This window comes from Canis lupus, chromosome 9, assembly GCF_011100685.1.
Source record: "Canis lupus familiaris isolate Mischka breed German Shepherd chromosome 9, alternate assembly UU_Cfam_GSD_1.0, whole genome shotgun sequence".
NCBI classification, from domain to species: Eukaryota; Metazoa; Chordata; class Mammalia; order Carnivora; family Canidae; genus Canis; species Canis lupus.
The window spans coordinates 52,343,093-52,361,924 of NC_049230.1; the positions used below are offsets into that span (position 1 = coordinate 52,343,093).

An 18,832-nucleotide genomic window follows, 5' to 3' on the forward strand; every position below is an offset into this window, starting at 1 on the left:
AAACAACTCTGCCTCATCTTGACAGCGTCTCTGCTTAGATGTTGAGTTTCCATAAAGAGATTTTGAAGTTTCGAGTGTCTTTCCTTGGAAGAGAATAATAGGGATAGTGGAGCAGTGTGGTAAAGATGGGGCAGAAATCTAAGCAAATGCTCTTATTCCTGCCTGTGATACATTTAGTCTTGCCTTTTCATGTACAGTTGAGAAAATACTTTTAATTTTCTTGAGAGAATAACCGGAAGGCTTTCGCAGACATGATACAAATATCTTACAGATCTGAGAAGTTGGACCTCAGTTTCCTGTCTTCTTTCTTCAGCATTTATTGAGACCGATTGTTGAGTCTCCAGCAGTCTCATTCTTGCGGAGTAATTAAACAAACCCCCTTCTGTTCCCACCCACTGGCAGTCCTCTTGGACTCATCATTCTGGACAGGTGTGGAGGAAAATCTTGAATCATTTTCAGATACTGCAAATGATTCCCTTTTTGATAGCTACTGGGCATTATCCTCTCCCTAAAAAGGTGGTTTATTAATATATGCATTCCTAACTTTCAGATTTTGTATGGGTGGAGAAAATGAACAGCATGTGTCGTACACACTGGGGTAGATGCTATTTAAATCTGGTTTGAGCTGCTAAACATCTCACTAACACGGGATCACTGGCTGGAGTCCAGGTTTGTTGGCTGTTTTTTTCTTTTTTTTCCTTTTGAGGCAGGGTCAGACTTTAGAGAACCAAGCCATCTGTCCAGCAAATTATTTTAAGGCTCTTAATAACAAATAGTTTGTAATATATTTTAATGTGTGGAATAGAAGATTAATGTTTTGCAAAACTGATATCTTTAGAAATGTCTTCCACATTCTGTTTTGTTATCATTTTGGTATTGTAATCCCAATTTGGTAGCACCTATCTTTGTACTAATGTTTTTGCAGAATTAATTAGTTCGTTAAAAGCAACATTTAAAACTGGCATGTCAATAACACAGTGCACTTCTTTAGAAGGCTTTTGCTTCTAAGAGTCGTTGAGCTTCTACTAAAACAGATGCAGGGATTTTGTAGCTGCGTATGAAGCTGTAAGACTTTGAAGAATCTCTCTTGCTTTCTTTGAGGTTTGTTTGTGGAGCTTTTCGATTGTTGTTGTTCGTGCTTTTCGGTGGCTAATGTACTGCACTCTTCAGCACCTCCAATCTTCATCCACTGCAGAGAACTTTGCATTTGAGTTGTTCCATACCTGCCTAGCCTGGATCTCCATGGCTTACTTTTAATGCCCTGTCTACTCATTCAGCAAATATTTAAGGAATGTCTAGTGGGTCCCAGGCACCATGGCATGTATTCAGCACTGAATAAAGCAGCCATGACATCCCACAGAGAATCCTTTTGAGGAGATAGACGCTAAGCAAATAATCATGAGAAAAACTGCTTAATTAAACTGGAATGGGAGCTACAGAGAGAATTAAAAGTGCCATAGAAAGTGAGATGTAGGGTACATGACTGATGGTGGCAGCAGGGGAGGGCCAGGGAAGGCCCCCTGAGGAAGTGTCATTTAAGCTGGAGACCAGAGACTTGAAGCATGGGGCTGGACTGACCTGGGCATGGGGGCAGAGAAGTGGTTGTGGAAAGACTCTTCTAGATGGAGAATACAGAGTGTGCACGGCATGCAAGGTAGCGCAAGCCTTCTCAGGCTTGTGAAAGAAGGAGGCTGGCTGAGGCTGGACCGCAGGGCCTCCTCGATCCCCTTAGGACTTGAGACTTAAGCTCACCACCGAGCTGTGCCTTAAGCAGTGATATAGAAAGCAGGGACCTCTTTCTTGATACAAGCAAGGAGCTTCTGGAAAACACAGGTGATAAGGCTTTGGAGGGCAGAAATGGTTACTTGCCCTCCAGTGACCTCTACAGTCCCAGAAGTAGGTCCTTGACTTTGTTGGAAAGACTAAGTAACAGTGAGAGGCAGGTGTTTTATCACAGGCAAACAAAAACTAACCTTGGACTTCATCATGGAAGCATAATTTTCAGATTACAAGGACTGTGAGAGTCATTGTTCCTTTGTATTACTTCAGTGTGTTCACTTCTAGGCTACAGCAAGTACACACATACTTCTTAAATGAAGGCAGCTTTGTTGAAAAATAAAACTGTTCAGAAAAGAACAAAGAAGAAAACAACATATCTCAATTCCAAAACAGGTCTAGAGCAGTTATTCTGAACTTGGGATTCACAAATGGACTTTAAGGAGCCTATGAACCACAGACAGCTGTATGTAAAATGCTATGCAGACATGCATTTTAGTTTTCAGTACCTTCTTAGAGGGTTCTGTGACCCAGGAAGATAAAAGAAATTGGAAAACCTGTTAGTCTTTTATGTGTTTGCAGAAAACCTTTAGGTTCTGAAGGTGATGTTTGTGTGTCATTCTACGAGGGCTGCAGTGGGGTAATTGGGTGCAGATTCTGGGGTGGCAGTCCAGCAGTCCAGGGGCTGCCTGGTGAGATGTGGTATGGGGCATTTATGCAGATCACCTCTTGGAGATGCTACTCATTCCTAGATTGACAGGTTCTCTGATAAGAGATCTCTGAGTGCCCAGTGTTCTTTAATTCTATGATTAAGGACATTGTAAGGAGCAGGCCAAGCTACTTGAAGACAATCAGAAAGAACAAGGTTCATAGGGCTTCAAAAATTGATGTTAGAAATCTGAGAATGGGGCACCTGAGAGGCTTAGTTGGTTAAGCATCTGCCTTTGGCTAAGGTCAATATCCCAGGATCCTGGGATTGAGCCCCACATCGGGCTCCCGGCTAAGAGGGGAGCCTGCTTCTCCCTCTTCTCCCCTCACCCCTGCTCTGGCTTGTGCTGTCTCTCTCTCTCTCTCTCTCTCTCTCTCTCTCTATATATATATATATATATATATATATATATATATCTCATATATCAAAATCTTTAAAAAACAAAAAAAGAAATCTGAGAATGGCATGATCATTTCTGATGCTACTGAGATGTTGAAGTTGTTGAGGTAGGACCTTAGTCCTAAGGAAGCCTTTAGAAACCTTACGGAGAATTGGTTGGATCGCACTGGGAAAAATTGGATTGGAAACCATTGAGAGTCTGATTGGAACTGGAGAGCAGAACAGGGAGATTGGATTATCTAACTGCTTAAAGTTAACTTTCTGCCTGAAGATATCGAAGTTCTAAATCACACCTTGATCTGAACCTGTGATTTCTAGGAGTTTGTGTTTCTAGCCCGATTCTTGGACTATAAGCCAGCTCATTGGCCGAGTGCTTTGGGAGGAGAACTTCAAGCAGCTCTCCATTTTGAAAAGCCTCTGTAATGTAAATAGGAACAGCAATCTTTCCAAGTTATTACCCTGTTAACAGGTTGACAGATATGTGCAAATTGTGACTCACTGCTCAATTTGGCACTAAATTAATGTCTTTCCGCGCCGCGTCTGCTCAAGTGTAAACTAGTCACCACTGCTGTGTTACTGCTTGTTTGCCTATATTCCAAAGGTAAAAATTAAAGGAATTTGATCCTGCCATAGAACGGAATGGAGCATATGGTGGACGTGTAGGAGGAGAGCACGCTGTTCCTACCTGTCCTCAGTCCTGCACTCAAAGTGGGACGCGACACGTTGCTGAGCTCTGCGCAGATGCTGGCGAGCTCACAGGCTCGGGAGGCAGCATCCCTAGAAGTGCTGCCAAGAAGGTGGTACAGCGAAGACCACCTTCCATGCCAACCCCCACCCGAGGCAAAAAAGGAAGTGTCATTCTGTCTCCAGCTTTTTAATTTGATGTTCCTAGCTTTCCTTATTTCTGTCAAGTTACTAGTGGTGGATTTGCGTTTTAAAGGTTGGGTGTATCTGAAAATGAAATGTTTTGATTTTTGCTTCTAGGATTTAGACATTGTTTTCCTCAGTTAAAAACGCAGCTTTCTCTCTTTCTCTTTTTGGCAAACACATAATGTCACCTGTAGAAAGAAAATTTGCATCTCCTTTATGTTAGACGTGTGAATGAAAAACAGTCTCCTTGAGATTCATTTTTGCTTCATAAAATCTTTGGATTAAGTTTGCTGAGCTTCATCTGAGGTCACTGATCAGGGGAAGAAACCAAACATGCCACCCCAGACTCTACTGTCCTGTATTAACAGATCTCATAAATAAAGGAATCCAGAAGTGGCAGGAAACATTTGTTTTCTGCCCATTTAGAACTCTGCCCCCCACTAAAAGCAAGCAAAGTCAGATACTTGGCGTAGAATCCTAGAAATCCACACGCTGAACTTGGTTTCTGGAATCTTCACTGAACCTACTCATTCCCCTACTTCCCTAGCCTATTAAAGAAACAGGTTTTCCAGAAAGCATTTTGAAACCTTCAAGGTGAAAGGTACAAGGGAGAGCAAATTATGATGTTATCTTTGTACTGAAGTCCTGCATATTCATTTGCATCCTCCTGTCCATATCTATGATGGTTATTGATTGAGGATTGGTTCCGAAGACATTGCCCGCCCCCTCCTCATTAGCATATACTTAGCAATGACCTCCAATCACACAGGACAGTGGATTTGTGCTTCCTGCTGAGTCTGAAGTAATTGGGTTTCTTTTTTTTTTTTTTTAAGTAATTGGGTTTCAACATACAGATTTAGAAAAGTATGTAAATACAGAAATGTTTCCAGTGACTTGGTGTAAACTTTTGACATGAAGTTTGCCACATGTCTTCCACCATTTCAAAAAGCATCAGCAGTGATGCAACATGACTTAGCCGCCTCCTTTGTTCATCTTTTTACCTGTTTGTAGAGTTTATGCTTAGAGCCAAGGTTGTGTCATGAAGCTGTAAATCTGGAAGGGAACAGTGCAAGATGATATGCAGTATCTTGGTCTATTCCTTACCATCCAGGAAAGGTGGTTTCCTCAGCCATTTTAAAAATCAACAAGAATGAGAAGGGGCACCTGGCTGGCTCAGTCATCTTGATTTCATCTCAGGTCATGATCTCAGGGTTGTGTGATTGAGCTCCGCATTGGAGTCTACCCTGAGCACGGAGCCTGCTTGTCCCTCTCTGTTCCTCCCCCCGTTTGCACACACGCACATGCACTTTCTCTCTCTCTGCTAAAATAAAATAAATCTTTTAAAAAAATCAACAGAATTGTGGGGGGTGGGGCGCCTGGCTGGCTCAGTCAGTGCAGTGTGCATCTCTTAGTCTTGGGGTTGTGGGTTCAAGCCTCACATCGGTGTAGAGATTATTTTTAAAAAATCAACAGCGTGGGACCTTGCTTTTAAGAAATACCTTTCATTTTTTCTGAGCTAGTTCACTTTTTAAGGCCTTGCCCTTATCTTATGGTCTTTTTTTGTAGAGGTGGGAGAGAACTGTTTGGTACTAAGTCCCTAAAAGCCCTTCACACACTTGAAAGATGTCCATATCCTGTCAACTCCCTTTCCCAGGAGCAAGTGGCCTTCCGCACCAGCTCTTCTCACACATCTCTACTCCAGTCTGTTGTAACTTACCACTGGGCCTTCTGTGGTTTCCCCTCCCTTCAGCTTCAAGTCTGAAACTGTACAGGACAGTCTCTAAGGAAACTGATAAGTTCATCAGTATGATTACTCCCTAACTTTCATAACTGACACATTGGTGTTCACTTTTTAACAAATGGCATTATGTTGTTTGCTATCTCATGACCCCAGCTTTGAACTAAAATCTTTTTGTGTTGTGAGTGGAGAGTTAATCTCCCTCTTCCCCCAAGAGAACATAGCTTTTATATGTCCCTGATCTAATGGATTTATAATTTAATTCATCATATCCAATGGATACAAAATCCAATGCAAAACCCTTAATAGATAGTTTTGCATCTCAGCTATTGTATTATACATCCCCAGTGTTGATTGGGTGGTGAGCACAAATGCTGGTACGATTTTATTCTCAAAGGATGTGAGCCAGACCTAGCTCTGTGAGTGCTGTGGGTTGGCATCATCACAGTGAGCCTCCACTGGTGGGGAAAATTCATCCTTCTAAGAGAGGGCATTTCTACAGAACAGGCCTATGATGTTCCAGTGAGAGTATTTGTAACTTTCCAGCCCTCAGTGTGTGCCAGACACCATAATAAGTACTTAACTTCAGTAATTATTAAACCTTAAGAGAGTTAGGTTCCATCTGAGCCAGAAGAAGAGAAGACTCTTAGAGGAATGTCTCCAGGAAAAAAAAGAACTGACACATTGCTGGTATGTCTGACTATAGTGAGAGAGGTCTTACAGTCAGGTAGAGAGTTCAAGGATGAAATTATAGTAGGCACATAGATGACTAACCAAGTGAAAATCAAGGCAAAACCAAAAGCTGTACAAATAAATAAATGTACTCATGAGCCACTGCGTGGCTCAGCTACTGAAAATATATGCAGAGATTTGGGGTGCCTGCTTGGCTCAGTCCAGCTCTTGGTTTGGCTTGGTTCATGATCTCAAAGCCACAGTATTCAAAACAGTATGGTACTGGCACAAAAACAGACACAAAGATCAATGAAAGAGAATAGAAAATTCAGAAACAAACCCACAATTATATGGTCGGTTAATTTCCAACAAAGCAGGAAAGAATATCCAATGAGGAAAAGACTGTCTCTTCAAAAATGGTGATGGGAAAACTGGACAGCAACATGCAAAAGAATGAAACTGGACCATTCTCCTTCTCCATACACAAAAGTAAATTCAAAATGGATTAAAGACCTAAATGTGAGACCTGAAACCATAAAAGTCCTCAAGAAAAGCACAGGCAGTAATTTCTCTGACATCAGCCATGATATCAGCTTTTTTCTAGATAGGTCCCCTAAAGCAAGGGAGGCCAAAGCAAAAATAAGCCACTGGGGCTACATCAAAGTAAAAAGTTTCTGCACAATGAAAGAAACTGTCAGCAAAATTAAAAAGCAACCTATGGAATGGGAGAAGATATTTGCAAATGACATATCCGATAAAGGGTGAGTAACCAAAATAAAGGACTTACAAAACTCAACACCAGAAAAGGAATAATCCAATTTAAAAATGGGCAGAAGACATGAAAAGACATTTGTCTAAAGAAGACATACAGATGACCAACAGACATATAAAAAGATGCTCGACATCATTGATCATCAGGGAAATACAAATCAAAACTACAATAAGATATCACCTCACACCTGTCTGAGTGGCCAAAATCAATAACACAACAGATGTTGGCAAGGATGTGGAGAAAGGGGAACCCTCCTGCACTGTTGGTGGGGATGTAAACTGGTGCAGCCACTCTAGATAATAGTATGGAGCTTCCTCAGAAAGTTAAAAATATTTTTACCCTACAATCTAGCAATCTCACTACTAGATATTTACCCAAAGAATAGAAAAATACTAATTCAAAGGGACACATGCACCCCAAATGTTTATAGCAGCATTATTTACAATAGCCAAATTATGGGAGCAGCCCAAGTGTCCATCAATTGATGAATAGATAAAGAATGGATAAAAGAAAAATACACAATGGAATATTATTCAGCTGTAAAAAAAAAAAAAGTGAAATCTTGCCATTTGCAACTACATGGATGGAGCCAGAGAATACTATGCTAAGTGAAATATGCCAGAGAAAGACAAATAACATATGATTTCACTTACATGTGGAATTTAAGAAATAAAGCAAATGAACAAAGGAAGGGAAACGAAGTGGGAGGGGAACAACCCAAAAAACAGGCTGTTAACTAACTATAGAGAACACACTGCTGGTCACCAGAGGGGAGGTGAGTGGGGGGATGGGTGAGATAGATGATGGGGATTCAGGAATGCTTTTGTGAGGAACACTAGATGTTGTACAGAATTGTTGTATCACTATATTGTACACCTGAAGGTGATATTACACTGTATGTAAACTAACTGGAATTTAAATAGAAACTTAGAAAATAAAATGAAAAGGCAAGAACTGGCATTAAAAACGTATGGTGTAGGGATCCCTGGGTGGCGCAGAGGTTTGGTGCCTGCCTTTGGCCCAGGGCACGATCCTGGAGACCCGGGATCGAATCCCACATCGGGCTTCCGGTGCATGAAGCCTGCTTCTCCCTCTGCCTATGTCTCTGCCTCTCTCTCTCTCTCTCTCTCTCTGTGTGACTATAATAAATAAATAAATAAAAAATTAAAAAAAAAACCTTTGGTGTAGAAATATGAAGGTAAATACCAGAAGAAAGCCCCAAAACAAGTTAGTCCTGAAAGTCAAAAGGAGGAATGAGAGAGTAATATTTTTTATAAAAAGACTTATAAATCCCATTTGTCTTCTTGACTATATTGCACTGAGAAACCACTGTTGAGAAGTCTTTAGTACACTGTAGGTTTGTGTTTGACTAAGCTTCCAGTTCATATGTGTGCATTTCTTTTTCCCACTTAGGTATGTAGACGATGTGATCAGCCGCATTGACAGGATGTTTCCTGAAATGTCCATCCACTTATCCAGGCCCAATGGCACATCAGCAATGCTTCTGGTAAGTTCTGCTTGACCTGTCTATAGGGCCATGTGGAAGAAGCCTAGCCTCAAGATTAAGTCTCCAGCTGTGTGTTGTAGGATCCAGAGAATAGAGACTAAATCCCAACTTGATGGTAAATAGCATCTTTCTCTTCACTGGTATCCCGTAGTTTCAAAATTCTGCACGTTGAAACTTGGCTTTTGAATGAAGTTGTGGAGCCCATCTAAGAATGACCCAAAGGAGAACTATACTGTAAGACCATTCTACATGTAAGTCCGTTCATGATGTTTTGGTGAATCAGTTTTATATTGTCCCCAAGACAATAGAAATGCCCAACTATTAGATCCTGCTAAGGAAAACACTATTTTAAAATAGAACCAGGTTCAGGGCGCCTGTGTGGCTCAGTTGATTGAGCATCTGACTCAATTTCAGCTTAGGTCACGATCCATTTAATGGGTCATAATATCGAGCTAAATGTTGGGCTCCACGCTGGGCATGGAGTCTGCTTGAGATTCTCTCTCTCCATCTGCCTCTCCCCTGCTCACTCATATACTTCCTCTCTCTTTGTGAAATAAATTAATTAATAAAATCTAAGAATAAAATAGAACCAGGTTCTACGGAAAATCGCTTCTAAAATCCATTATGTATTTGAAGAAAGTGTTCTAAGACCTTATCACTGATGATTTCCAGTTTGTTGTTTCTGATCTTGAGTTGCTCTGAGCAAGTTGGCTTCACACCCATACCACTGATGTTCGCATTTGCATAAATTCACCAAAGACAGGTGTGATTGGGAAATACAGTGGAATAGAAATGTTAAATTTTATTAGTAATTAGAAAGGCATAGAGACCTCAGGGAAGGGAGGCTTTTCTAATGTTGTATGTGATAATTATTTGAAGAATAATTTGAAGAATGCTTCTCTAAACAGATTTGGAGGAGCCACCACATTTTACAGAAAGCAGAATTAATCGAATCAGAGTGATGGTTTTTCATGGGCATCGGGAGGTGAGCTTCAAGACTGAGTGTTTTTTGTGTCTGGTCAGTTGCTGCTGCTTTGGGGCCTTGTGTGAACTCCTCATACTTTAGCATTTTACTTTTGCAGTCTTATTATAGAGAGCCAGTCACCCAGGATGAGGTACAATTCACTCCAGCCATTCACCTGAGGAGAATGGGTTTACTGTGTGTGTGTGTGATTTTCTCTTAAGAAAGGAAGAGATGTGGGCTTATTAAATGTGTGTTATCTCTTATATGGGAAAGAAATTAGTGAACTTCATCTGGGTATTGTGCTACTTTAAATTCTTACAGTTAAAAAACACAGTGTGAGGTAATACAGTGTTCTTTTAATGGAAAAAGAAAACAATTTGTATCTGTCTACAAAACATGTAATATCTTCTGCCTCTGTTAAATGTACAAATTGTCTAAATTTTAAGATCCTCCAGACCCAGCAGCTAAAACATAAATCCTGCTTTCAGCATACTTGACAGGGACCAGGGAGTTAATGAAGATAAAAATGAGAGCATCCTCAGTGAAATAGGTTTGTTCAAATTATTTCTGGGTCATTGAGCTTCCATTTCATGATGGAGACAGGGATTTGGCATTGAAGAGAATGAGCAAAGTGAAAAGGATCATAGGTAAGCAGGTCTAAGATATCAGAGTTACTTCCACCTGAGAAGGCGGGCTTTTATGTTACAATGACCTGTCAGCCCCATCTGCTTTCCCATGGAGCCGCTGTTTTAACAGACCGATGAGGGAGTTTAAGGGCTCGATTCAGGGGAAGAGCCTCATTTTAGATGTGCATTTTCCCCCCATGCGTGACTAATTCAGAATCTTCTATGCCTCTAGCCAGCTAGTTGTTACCTTCCTTAGGTGACAGAGGAATTCACATACGGTGGTGCATGTTGATAGGAACAGCAGTGAGAGACCTGATTCAGAATCAGATTGCTGGGTGGATAATCATACTTTCAACATCACTGCTTGGTTTGGCTTTTACTTTCACAAGATGACATTTTATTAGGTTGCCAACCTCTGGCCCATTTGCGGCTGCCACAGACACCTTCTCTGAGGCCGAGGGACTTCTTACCTGGCAGAAGAGCAGGACCAGCAGTTCCTCTTCTGCCCTTGCTTGTCAGCGGCTCCCCATGACCTCAGTGGGAATGTTTGGGACCTGCACCATAGGCAGTTAAGAAAGCCCTGTGGGAGGTTCAGGCAAGAGTTGGAAGTGGTGTTTTCTGGAGATCAGTCTGCAGTGGGTTATATACATCTGGAGTACCGTGTATTCTGGAAAGCTTTGGGAAGTGAGACTGACCAGGACAGACAGTCAAGGCTGGTGAAGCAGGACACACACGAGCAGTCTCTGCTGACATTTCCTTTTACCTGCCTTGGCCAAGGCCCAAACTGCACCTGTGCTTTTTAATAAAATGATAATTCCTCCTGAGTCAGCCAGGCTTCCTTGAGCACAATCAACAGAAACCTGCTCTGATTAATATAAGAAAAGGTTTGTTTTTGTCTTGGTCTTGATTTCTAATGATGCCAGATGCTCACAGACCTAAAGGTAGAGCTGATCTGCGAGGAGGAACAAAAACCAGGGTGGCTCCAGGGGCATCCAGAGCAGGACGATGGTCCTTTGGGGGGACACTTTGGCCCAAATGATTCGGCATCCACTGCCTTCCATCCTGTGCCTGTCTCTATGGCCTGGGCGAAACATTCCTACCAGACTTCCCTGGGCTTGTTCCTCCTCTGGGACAGGAGGGGTGTTGTGCCTTGTTAGCCGTGTGCAACTGCATGGAGTGGAGGAGATGATTCCCCAGCAAAAGAGAGGCAGGGCTGGGAAAGCAGGAGTCTGCATGGTAAAGTAGACCTTCACTTGTTTTCCTGTTACAAGTGAGAAAACTTGGGATGGGGGTTCACCTGGCCACACAGCCTGGACACAGTTCCTAAGTCTCTGGGGTACTTTCCTCATCCTATTGGTTACAGCTCGTAGTGATGGCAAGTAAGACCTGGATTACCAGGTCCTGAGCTGCTAATTTCTTCTTAAGGTTTTTTTATGATGTAATTTGATATTTACAAATGGATATGTGTAACGTATGGCAAATATAAAGCATAATGATAACCTCATGAGCTCACCACTCAATTTAAGAAGCAGAGCTATGGTTATACCAATATATGCCTCTCTCCAGTCCCTGCCTCTCCAGCCAGAGTCACCACCATCCTGATAATCCTCCTCTTTTCTTCCTTTTAAATGCATTTTACAAGATAGGCATGCATACCTAAATAATATACAAATTAGTTTTGTTAAATTCTGAAATTCATAAAAATAGGGTCAGATTGTGTGTATTGTTTCTGGTCTCTCTCTCTCTCTCTCTCTCTCTCTCTCTGTCTCTCATGTGTGTGTGATTTCTGAGGTATATCCATGCTGGTGGTCATACCTGGTAATTGGATCATCTTCATTGTTGTGTAATAGTCCATTCTATGACCATGTACACTTTATTCTTTTTCTGTATGTGTTTGGGTTGTTTCCAGCTGTGCTTTTTAAATAATGGTGGCCTGAGCATTTTTACACATACACCAAAATACAGGTGGATGAATAACCAAGCTCCGGGGCTAGTGCAGTGGAGCAGACCACTTTTTCCTCAGGGCCACTTGAGCTGTGAAACACAACAGCATGATGCCCCCACTGGCCTACAGGGGTGTCCAGAAATGGCTCCAGTTAAGTGACCTGTTCTTTGCAATCAACACTTTCTGCTGATCTGGTTATAGATCTCTTCCAGTTTGGGTGTATGAGTACCAGGGGTGGGGATTTCTTTGTGCACACACATAGTAAAAGATGTAAAGTCATTAAACTCCAGAGCATTCCATGAACAAAAGGCAAGTGTGGTGATGATCCATTTTGGTTTCCTCCCCTCACCAAGCGGTCACTGCCAAGAAACTTTGTAGGTGTGCAAAGATCTGTAATCGGGAGCCACAGTCTATCATCAGGTTTTTCACAGTATAGAATGAGAAAAGGGAGAGGGTAGAATTGGTACTTTTTAAGGCGATTGGAGTCAGTTTGGCTCATTGAAAGCAAAACCAACCTTTCTTTGTTGGCTGGAGGCACCAGGGCTTCAGAGCCCATGAGAACCACTAGGAGCAGTCCCCTTCTGGCCTGGGCACTGTGTTTGACTTGAAGTACACACAGGTATCCTTTCCACACGTGTGGACCCCCAGAGAGTGCCTGTGTGGGAGGTGGAGCTAGAAGCGGGAAGGGAGGACCCTGAGGTGCTCAGGGAGTGTTTGCTGCATAGAAACACAAATGACAGATGAAAGTATCTTTCTCTTCCATATGTATCAGTTTGCCCATCTTGGCTACAGTGGGGACCTGCTGCTCAGGGGAGAGGCAATCAGCATGGGTACTCGTTTAATTCCAGAACTGTCAGAACAGTTATTGCCTTAACTTCTTCTGGCATCTTTATGCGCCTTAGGTAATTGACTGTATCCTGTAAACACCAAGTCCTAGCTGATGGGAAATATAAACTTTCAGTCTCTTACATAATCTTTAAATACATTGTGGCTGGCTCTCTGCCCTGGTGGGGGGTGGAGGGGGCTGCTTCAGTGTTGTGTAAGTTAATAACTCATGATATAATAAATCCTGTTTCCGTTCTTTAAGGGATGAGCTCAGCCATCCAAAAATAAATCTAGCTATGTTGATATTTAGCTTCAGTTAATCTACCACCTAACATCCCATTATTAATTTGCTTCAAACAGTCAAAATATCGTAAGAGCTTAACTGAATCAGAGACTAGAACAAGCAGCTGGCTTCTTTTGGCCTTTAAAATATTAATCTATGATTTTTGACTGATCCACTAGGTATAGAAATGTAGAAAAAAAGAAAAAGATGAATCCTCAATCACAGTATTTGAAATATACACAATATTTAATAAATTAATATTTATGTTACGTTTTACAAGAGATAAAACGTATTTATCTATCTTTCTAAATATACATTTTAATTAATCTTTAATGTCTTTAACATATTCATGCCTTGCTTTTGAATGACACATCTTTTTTAAACCATTCAGACACATCTCATTTTGCTCTGTCAGAAGCTCTTGTGGAAGGAAAGACTGGTGAACAGCTTAACTAGCTTAATTATTCTAGACTTTGATTTCTCCACTGGGTTCCACAGTCCTCTAACTGTAGGAGACCTAAGAATCACCAGTGTACTTTGTGGGAAATGCACATCCATGGCAAACAGCATAGAAATTCTGATTCTGTTGCTCCAGGATAGAGCCCAAGAGGCACATTTCCCAGGTGCCCCACTGAAGCCTCAGATAATCTGTGCAGCACGTTTTGACAAATGATTTTAAACCCATTGTGGTCTTGGAGTTCCAGTGAAGGCGAGTTTGTTTGGTAAGTCCTAGCTCTGGTGTCAGGCTATTTTATGAGCTAGGTTGCTGAAGCATTCAGTCACTTCCTCAGTAAATACTCTGAGCACGAGGAGAGAAAAGCATGGTTGTGGGTGCTGTTCAGCATTGACCAACGTCCCTGTACTCCTGGAGCCTGTGTTGTGGAACGGGAATGGGTGGGACACCAACCAGTTGTTGCACAATATGATGGCAGATGAGGCTAAGGCTAAGGGGAAAGGAAGCAGGACAGGGGCTGGAGAGAGGCAGAGGTGCTGTGGGAGTAGGGCGGGGGTCAGGGAAGCCCTCCACCTGCAGGCAGTGGGGCGCAGTGCTGAGCTGGGTCCGGGAGGGGCAGCACAGGTACAAAAGACCCTAACTGGATGACAGTGGGTGTGTTCGGATAAAACCAAGGAGGCTAGGATAGCCCGAGTGCCGGGAGCCAGGGGAGGAGAGGAGACTGAGGAAGCAGTGGACCAGACTCACAGATTGTGTGGAGACCTGGGATTTTTTAAATTTTATTTTAACTTAGGTGTACAAAATTAAATTGATCATGATCCTTGATTCATGATCCAGGTGTGGCCCTCTCGTATTTCTTTAATAATATGGTAAACATTAAACCTACCACCCAGCCCTAGAGCTAGGATTTTTCTGCAACCCAAACACCTGGTGAGCATCCCCTCCCATCCCCTGCCTCTGCCTTGTAGGGAACTGTTAACCATCCCTTTGCTTATCATTCTCGCTTCCCTTCCCTTTTACAAGGGAAGCTTTAACATATACATATATATGTATTCTTAAATAACGTATTCTTTAACTTTGCCTGTTGTACTTAATTATTTTTAAAAGATATCATATGTTACCTTCAGGGACTTAATTTTTTCACGACATTTTTTTTTTTACTTAATATCATTCAAATAGTTGATTTAGCTATAGCTTATTGATTTTGCTGATATGAAATCTTCCATTATATGAGCATATGCTAATTTAGTTATCCCTTTTTCTATCAGTGGTCATTGATTTGTTTCTGGTTTTGATACTATGAACAGTGTGCTCTGAATATTCTTGTTCATATCCTTGGTACCCTAAGCTCAAGTTTTTCACAGCACTCCTCCTAGAAGCAGAGCTCAGTTTAGGGTGGTAGTTCTCAGCCAGGGTGATTTTTGCCTGCTAAGGGACATTTGGCAAAGTCTAGAAACATTTTTACTTGTCACAACTTGAGGAGAGGGGTGCTACTGGCGTGCAATGGGTAGAGCCCAGACCTTCTGCTAGCCATCTTAAAGTGAAAAGGGCAGCCCCCCACCTTAAAGGGCTGTCCAGCTTACAATGTAAGTGCCAAAGCAGAGAAAGCGTGCATTAGGGCACGCAGACATGTGATTACCCGTGAAAACACCAAAGAGTATCCTTAGATGGTTGCACTCATTTACACTCTACCAGCAATTCCGAAGTAGCAAAACACGTCTTTCCCAGACATATAAAGATTCAGATGGTGACTTTAGTTGACCTTCAGAGATTTCTGAAGGCCATTCGGTGCTGACATTCTATGATTCCACAGCAGTCGCTTTAGGAAGTTCCACCCACATGTCAACATTTTTGTCACAGCACAGAACATTATTGGAATTCTTTGTTAAATGCTTTTTTGATATAAATGCCGTTTTATAAGATTTATTAAAAAATCCAGTCAAGAAATGGACAGAAGACATTTCTCCAAAGAAGACATACAAATGACTAAAAGACATATGAAAAAATGCTCAACATCACTCAGCATCAGAGAAATACAAATCAAAACCACAATGAGATACCACCTCATACAGTCAGAATGGCTCAAATTAACAACTCAGGAAACAACAGATGTTGACAAGGTGGCAGAGAAAGGGAAACCCTCTTACACTGTTAGTGGGAATGCAAACTGGTGCCACCACTCTGGAAAACAGTGTGGAGCTTTCTCAAAAAGTTAAGAATAAACCTACCCTGTGACCCAGTGGTTGCACTACTAGTTATTTGTCCAAAGGATACAAATAAATTATTTCAAAGGGGCTTATACATCCCAATGTTTATAGCAACAATGTCCACAATGACCAAAATATGGAAAGAGTCCAGATGTCCATCAACAGATGAATGGATAAAGAAGATGTGATACACACACACACACACACACACACACACACACAGTGGAACATTACTCAGCCATCAAAAAGAATGAAATCTTGCACATTTGTGATGACGTGGATGGAACTAGAGGGTATTTTGCTACTAAGCAAAATAAGAGAAAGACATATACCATATGATTTCACTTGTGGAATTTAAGAAACAAAACAGATGAACATGGAAGTGAGGGAAAGAAAAATATGAAAAAACAGAGAGGGAGACAAACCATAAAAAACTCTTAACTCTAGGAAAAAAACTGAAGGTTGCTGGAGGGGAGGTGGTTGGAGGGAAGGGGTAATTGGGTGATGGGCATTAAGGAGAGCACTAGATGTAATTGAGCACTGTGTTGTATGCAACTGATGAATCACTAATAATGCACTACATGTTAGCCAAATTGAACTTGAATTTAATTTTTTTAAATCCATTTTTTTTAAATATTTTTTTTTATTTTTATTTATTTATGATAGTCACACAGAGAGAGAGAGAGGCAGAGACATAGGCAGAGGGAGAAGCAGGATCCATGCACCGGGAGCCCGACGTGGGACTCGATCCCGGGTCTCCAGGATCGCGCCCTGGGCCAAAGGCAGGCGCCAAACCGCTGCGCCACCCAGGGATCCCTAAATCCATTTTTATAGTTCTGCTTCATTTTGGACACATCAAAATTGCTTTACAAAACCTGATTCCAAAGACATTTTTTCCAAAGATCAGATCCATTCTTTATGGCAGCAGCTCTCAGATTATGGTTTGGCACCAAGGGGTCATAGAGACCCTTTGAAGAAATCCACAAAGTCAAAACTGTTTTTGTGGTAATACTGAGATATCACTCTCCTTTCTTACTCTTGTTTACTTGCACTTTCACGGTGGAGTTTTCCAGAACCTCTATCACATAAGATGATGTCATCACACCAACACCTATTGATTGGCTCCAGTAGTCTTTAAACATTTCTGTTTTATTTTTTAATATAGTAAATATTGGTAGCTGTATCCCACAGAAACAGAAGTTTCTTGAGGGGGTGTGTCCTCAGTGTTTTTCAAGAGCATAGAGAGGTCCTGAGACCAAAATGTTTGAGAACTGTTACTTTGGGAAGAAGTATATTCAACTAACTAAGCATGTTTACAATGCTTAGTATGTCAAACTAAATTTCAGAAAGGTGGTTCCAGAAATGTTTGTTGCAATGGCAGTGATATGAATGGAAATGTATTAGTAATAGAAAACTTTGATATTAAAAAAGAAGTCAAAAAGTACAAGACAAAGGGATGGGAGACATTCTGCAGACAGCTCTGTTTCTTTGACATCAGTTACAGGGAAAAAACAGAAAGGATGGAATGCTGGAAAGTTTCAACAGCAATATGTGAAGTGTAGACCTTGTTTGGATCTTGATTCAACAAACCAACTGTAAGAGAAGATTTTCTTAAGCAGTCCAAGTGATCTGGACATGGTCTAAATTTCAACCAATGCCAAGGAATTTTGGGTAATATTGTTAGGTGTGATAATGACAAGGACCATGAAACAAAAGGTCTTTGTTTTAGAGGTGGACACTGAAGTTTGTAGAACTGATATGAGATGATATACAAGGTGTACTTTAAAATATTGCCGTAGAGGAAGGGGAGGGATAGATAAAACAGTTGTGGCAAAGTCTTGATCATTTTTTAATCCAGGTGGTTATTAAGCAATCTCTCTTCCTTTGTGTCTGAACATGTTCACAATCAGAAACACTGTGGATGGCCATCTAAATGCAAGACTCTCCACGAATTCTCCAAACAGTTCAGAAAAACAAAAATACAGCTACAGAAACCACATAGTAAGCACAACTAGAAGACTAAAAATGCCCACAGTCCAAACTATGTGTGATTTAAAGAAAAAGAAAATGCAAACAAATCCTTGTGCACTATATCACTTGGTGTACTCGCTATTAGCCTTTGCTGAAGGGAAAATACCTCACACAGAAGAGGACATACTGTATAGTTGAATTACATGAAGTTCTAGAACAGGCCAAGACTAAGGTGGATAGGAACAATATTACCCTGAGAGAGCTAGGGCAGGCATCGACTGGGAAGGGCATGAAGGAACATTATGTGGTGGGGCAGGTGTTCTGTATCTTGATAGGGATGTGGTTTATATGGCTGCATGCACTTTTCAGAATTCAGAGGACAGTACACTAAAGATATATACATTTCATTATAGGCAAATTTTACCTTACAAAAAATTTTAAATTAATGTTAAACTACTTAAGGATGTGCTTGCCTAAGTGTTGAGGGATGAAATACACTGACTACAACTTGCAGATGCATCAAAAAAATAAGATGAGTTGGTGGATAGATAAATGAATCTGTGATAAAGCAAGTAGAACAAAATGACAGTTACAGAATCTGGTTCATGGGAATATGGATGTTCACTCTATAGTTCTTTTGACTTTTTAGATATTTGAAAATTTTCATATTTTTTTTTTCATATTAAGATGTTGAACAAATAAACACCTCAACTGAAGACCTATCCCACCCCTAGGAAGCAAACACCCCAAAGCAGAAGAAAACTGTCGAGTATGGCACTCCAAACTGGTTTTAATACCCTCAAGCATTTGGGGAGAGACTTTTAAAAGTCCTCAAATCAGAAACTCAGAACAGAAATGAGAAGAATTTAGTATACTCTGGAAAACTTGGAAGAAAACGATAAAATTGTCTCAGATACTAAGACTAAATTTCAAGATGTTCAAGGAAAAAGATATTCACATGAAGTTTAATAAGGAACATCGAGGAAAGGTGGGGAAACAGCCAGAAGAATGATAAGGAGGCAAAGAAGTAGAATGGGTCAGGGGGACAGTGGTTGACATGACAGCCAGGCAAAGAAGAAACAACGTGGATATAATCTGAATCTGTGGAGAAGAA

The 18,832-nt window shown here is 41.1% G+C and overlaps 1 protein-coding gene across 4 annotated transcripts in view; it reads left to right on the forward strand.

Annotated features, from left to right (window-relative positions):
- Nucleotides 1-18,832, forward strand: part of MED27 (mediator complex subunit 27) — a 203,912-nt gene that overhangs the window by 123,274 nt on the left and 61,806 nt on the right. For all 4 annotated transcript variants that reach the window (XR_005364883.1, XM_038548959.1, XM_038548958.1 and 1 more), the window contains exon 4: nt 8,350-8,443. Coding sequence is in view for 3 of the 4 variants with exons in the window: in XM_038548959.1 (XP_038404887.1) it covers nt 8,350-8,443 (94 nt within the window). In the remaining variant the exon portion in view is untranslated. The remainder of the gene's footprint in view (nt 1-8,349; nt 8,444-18,832) is intronic.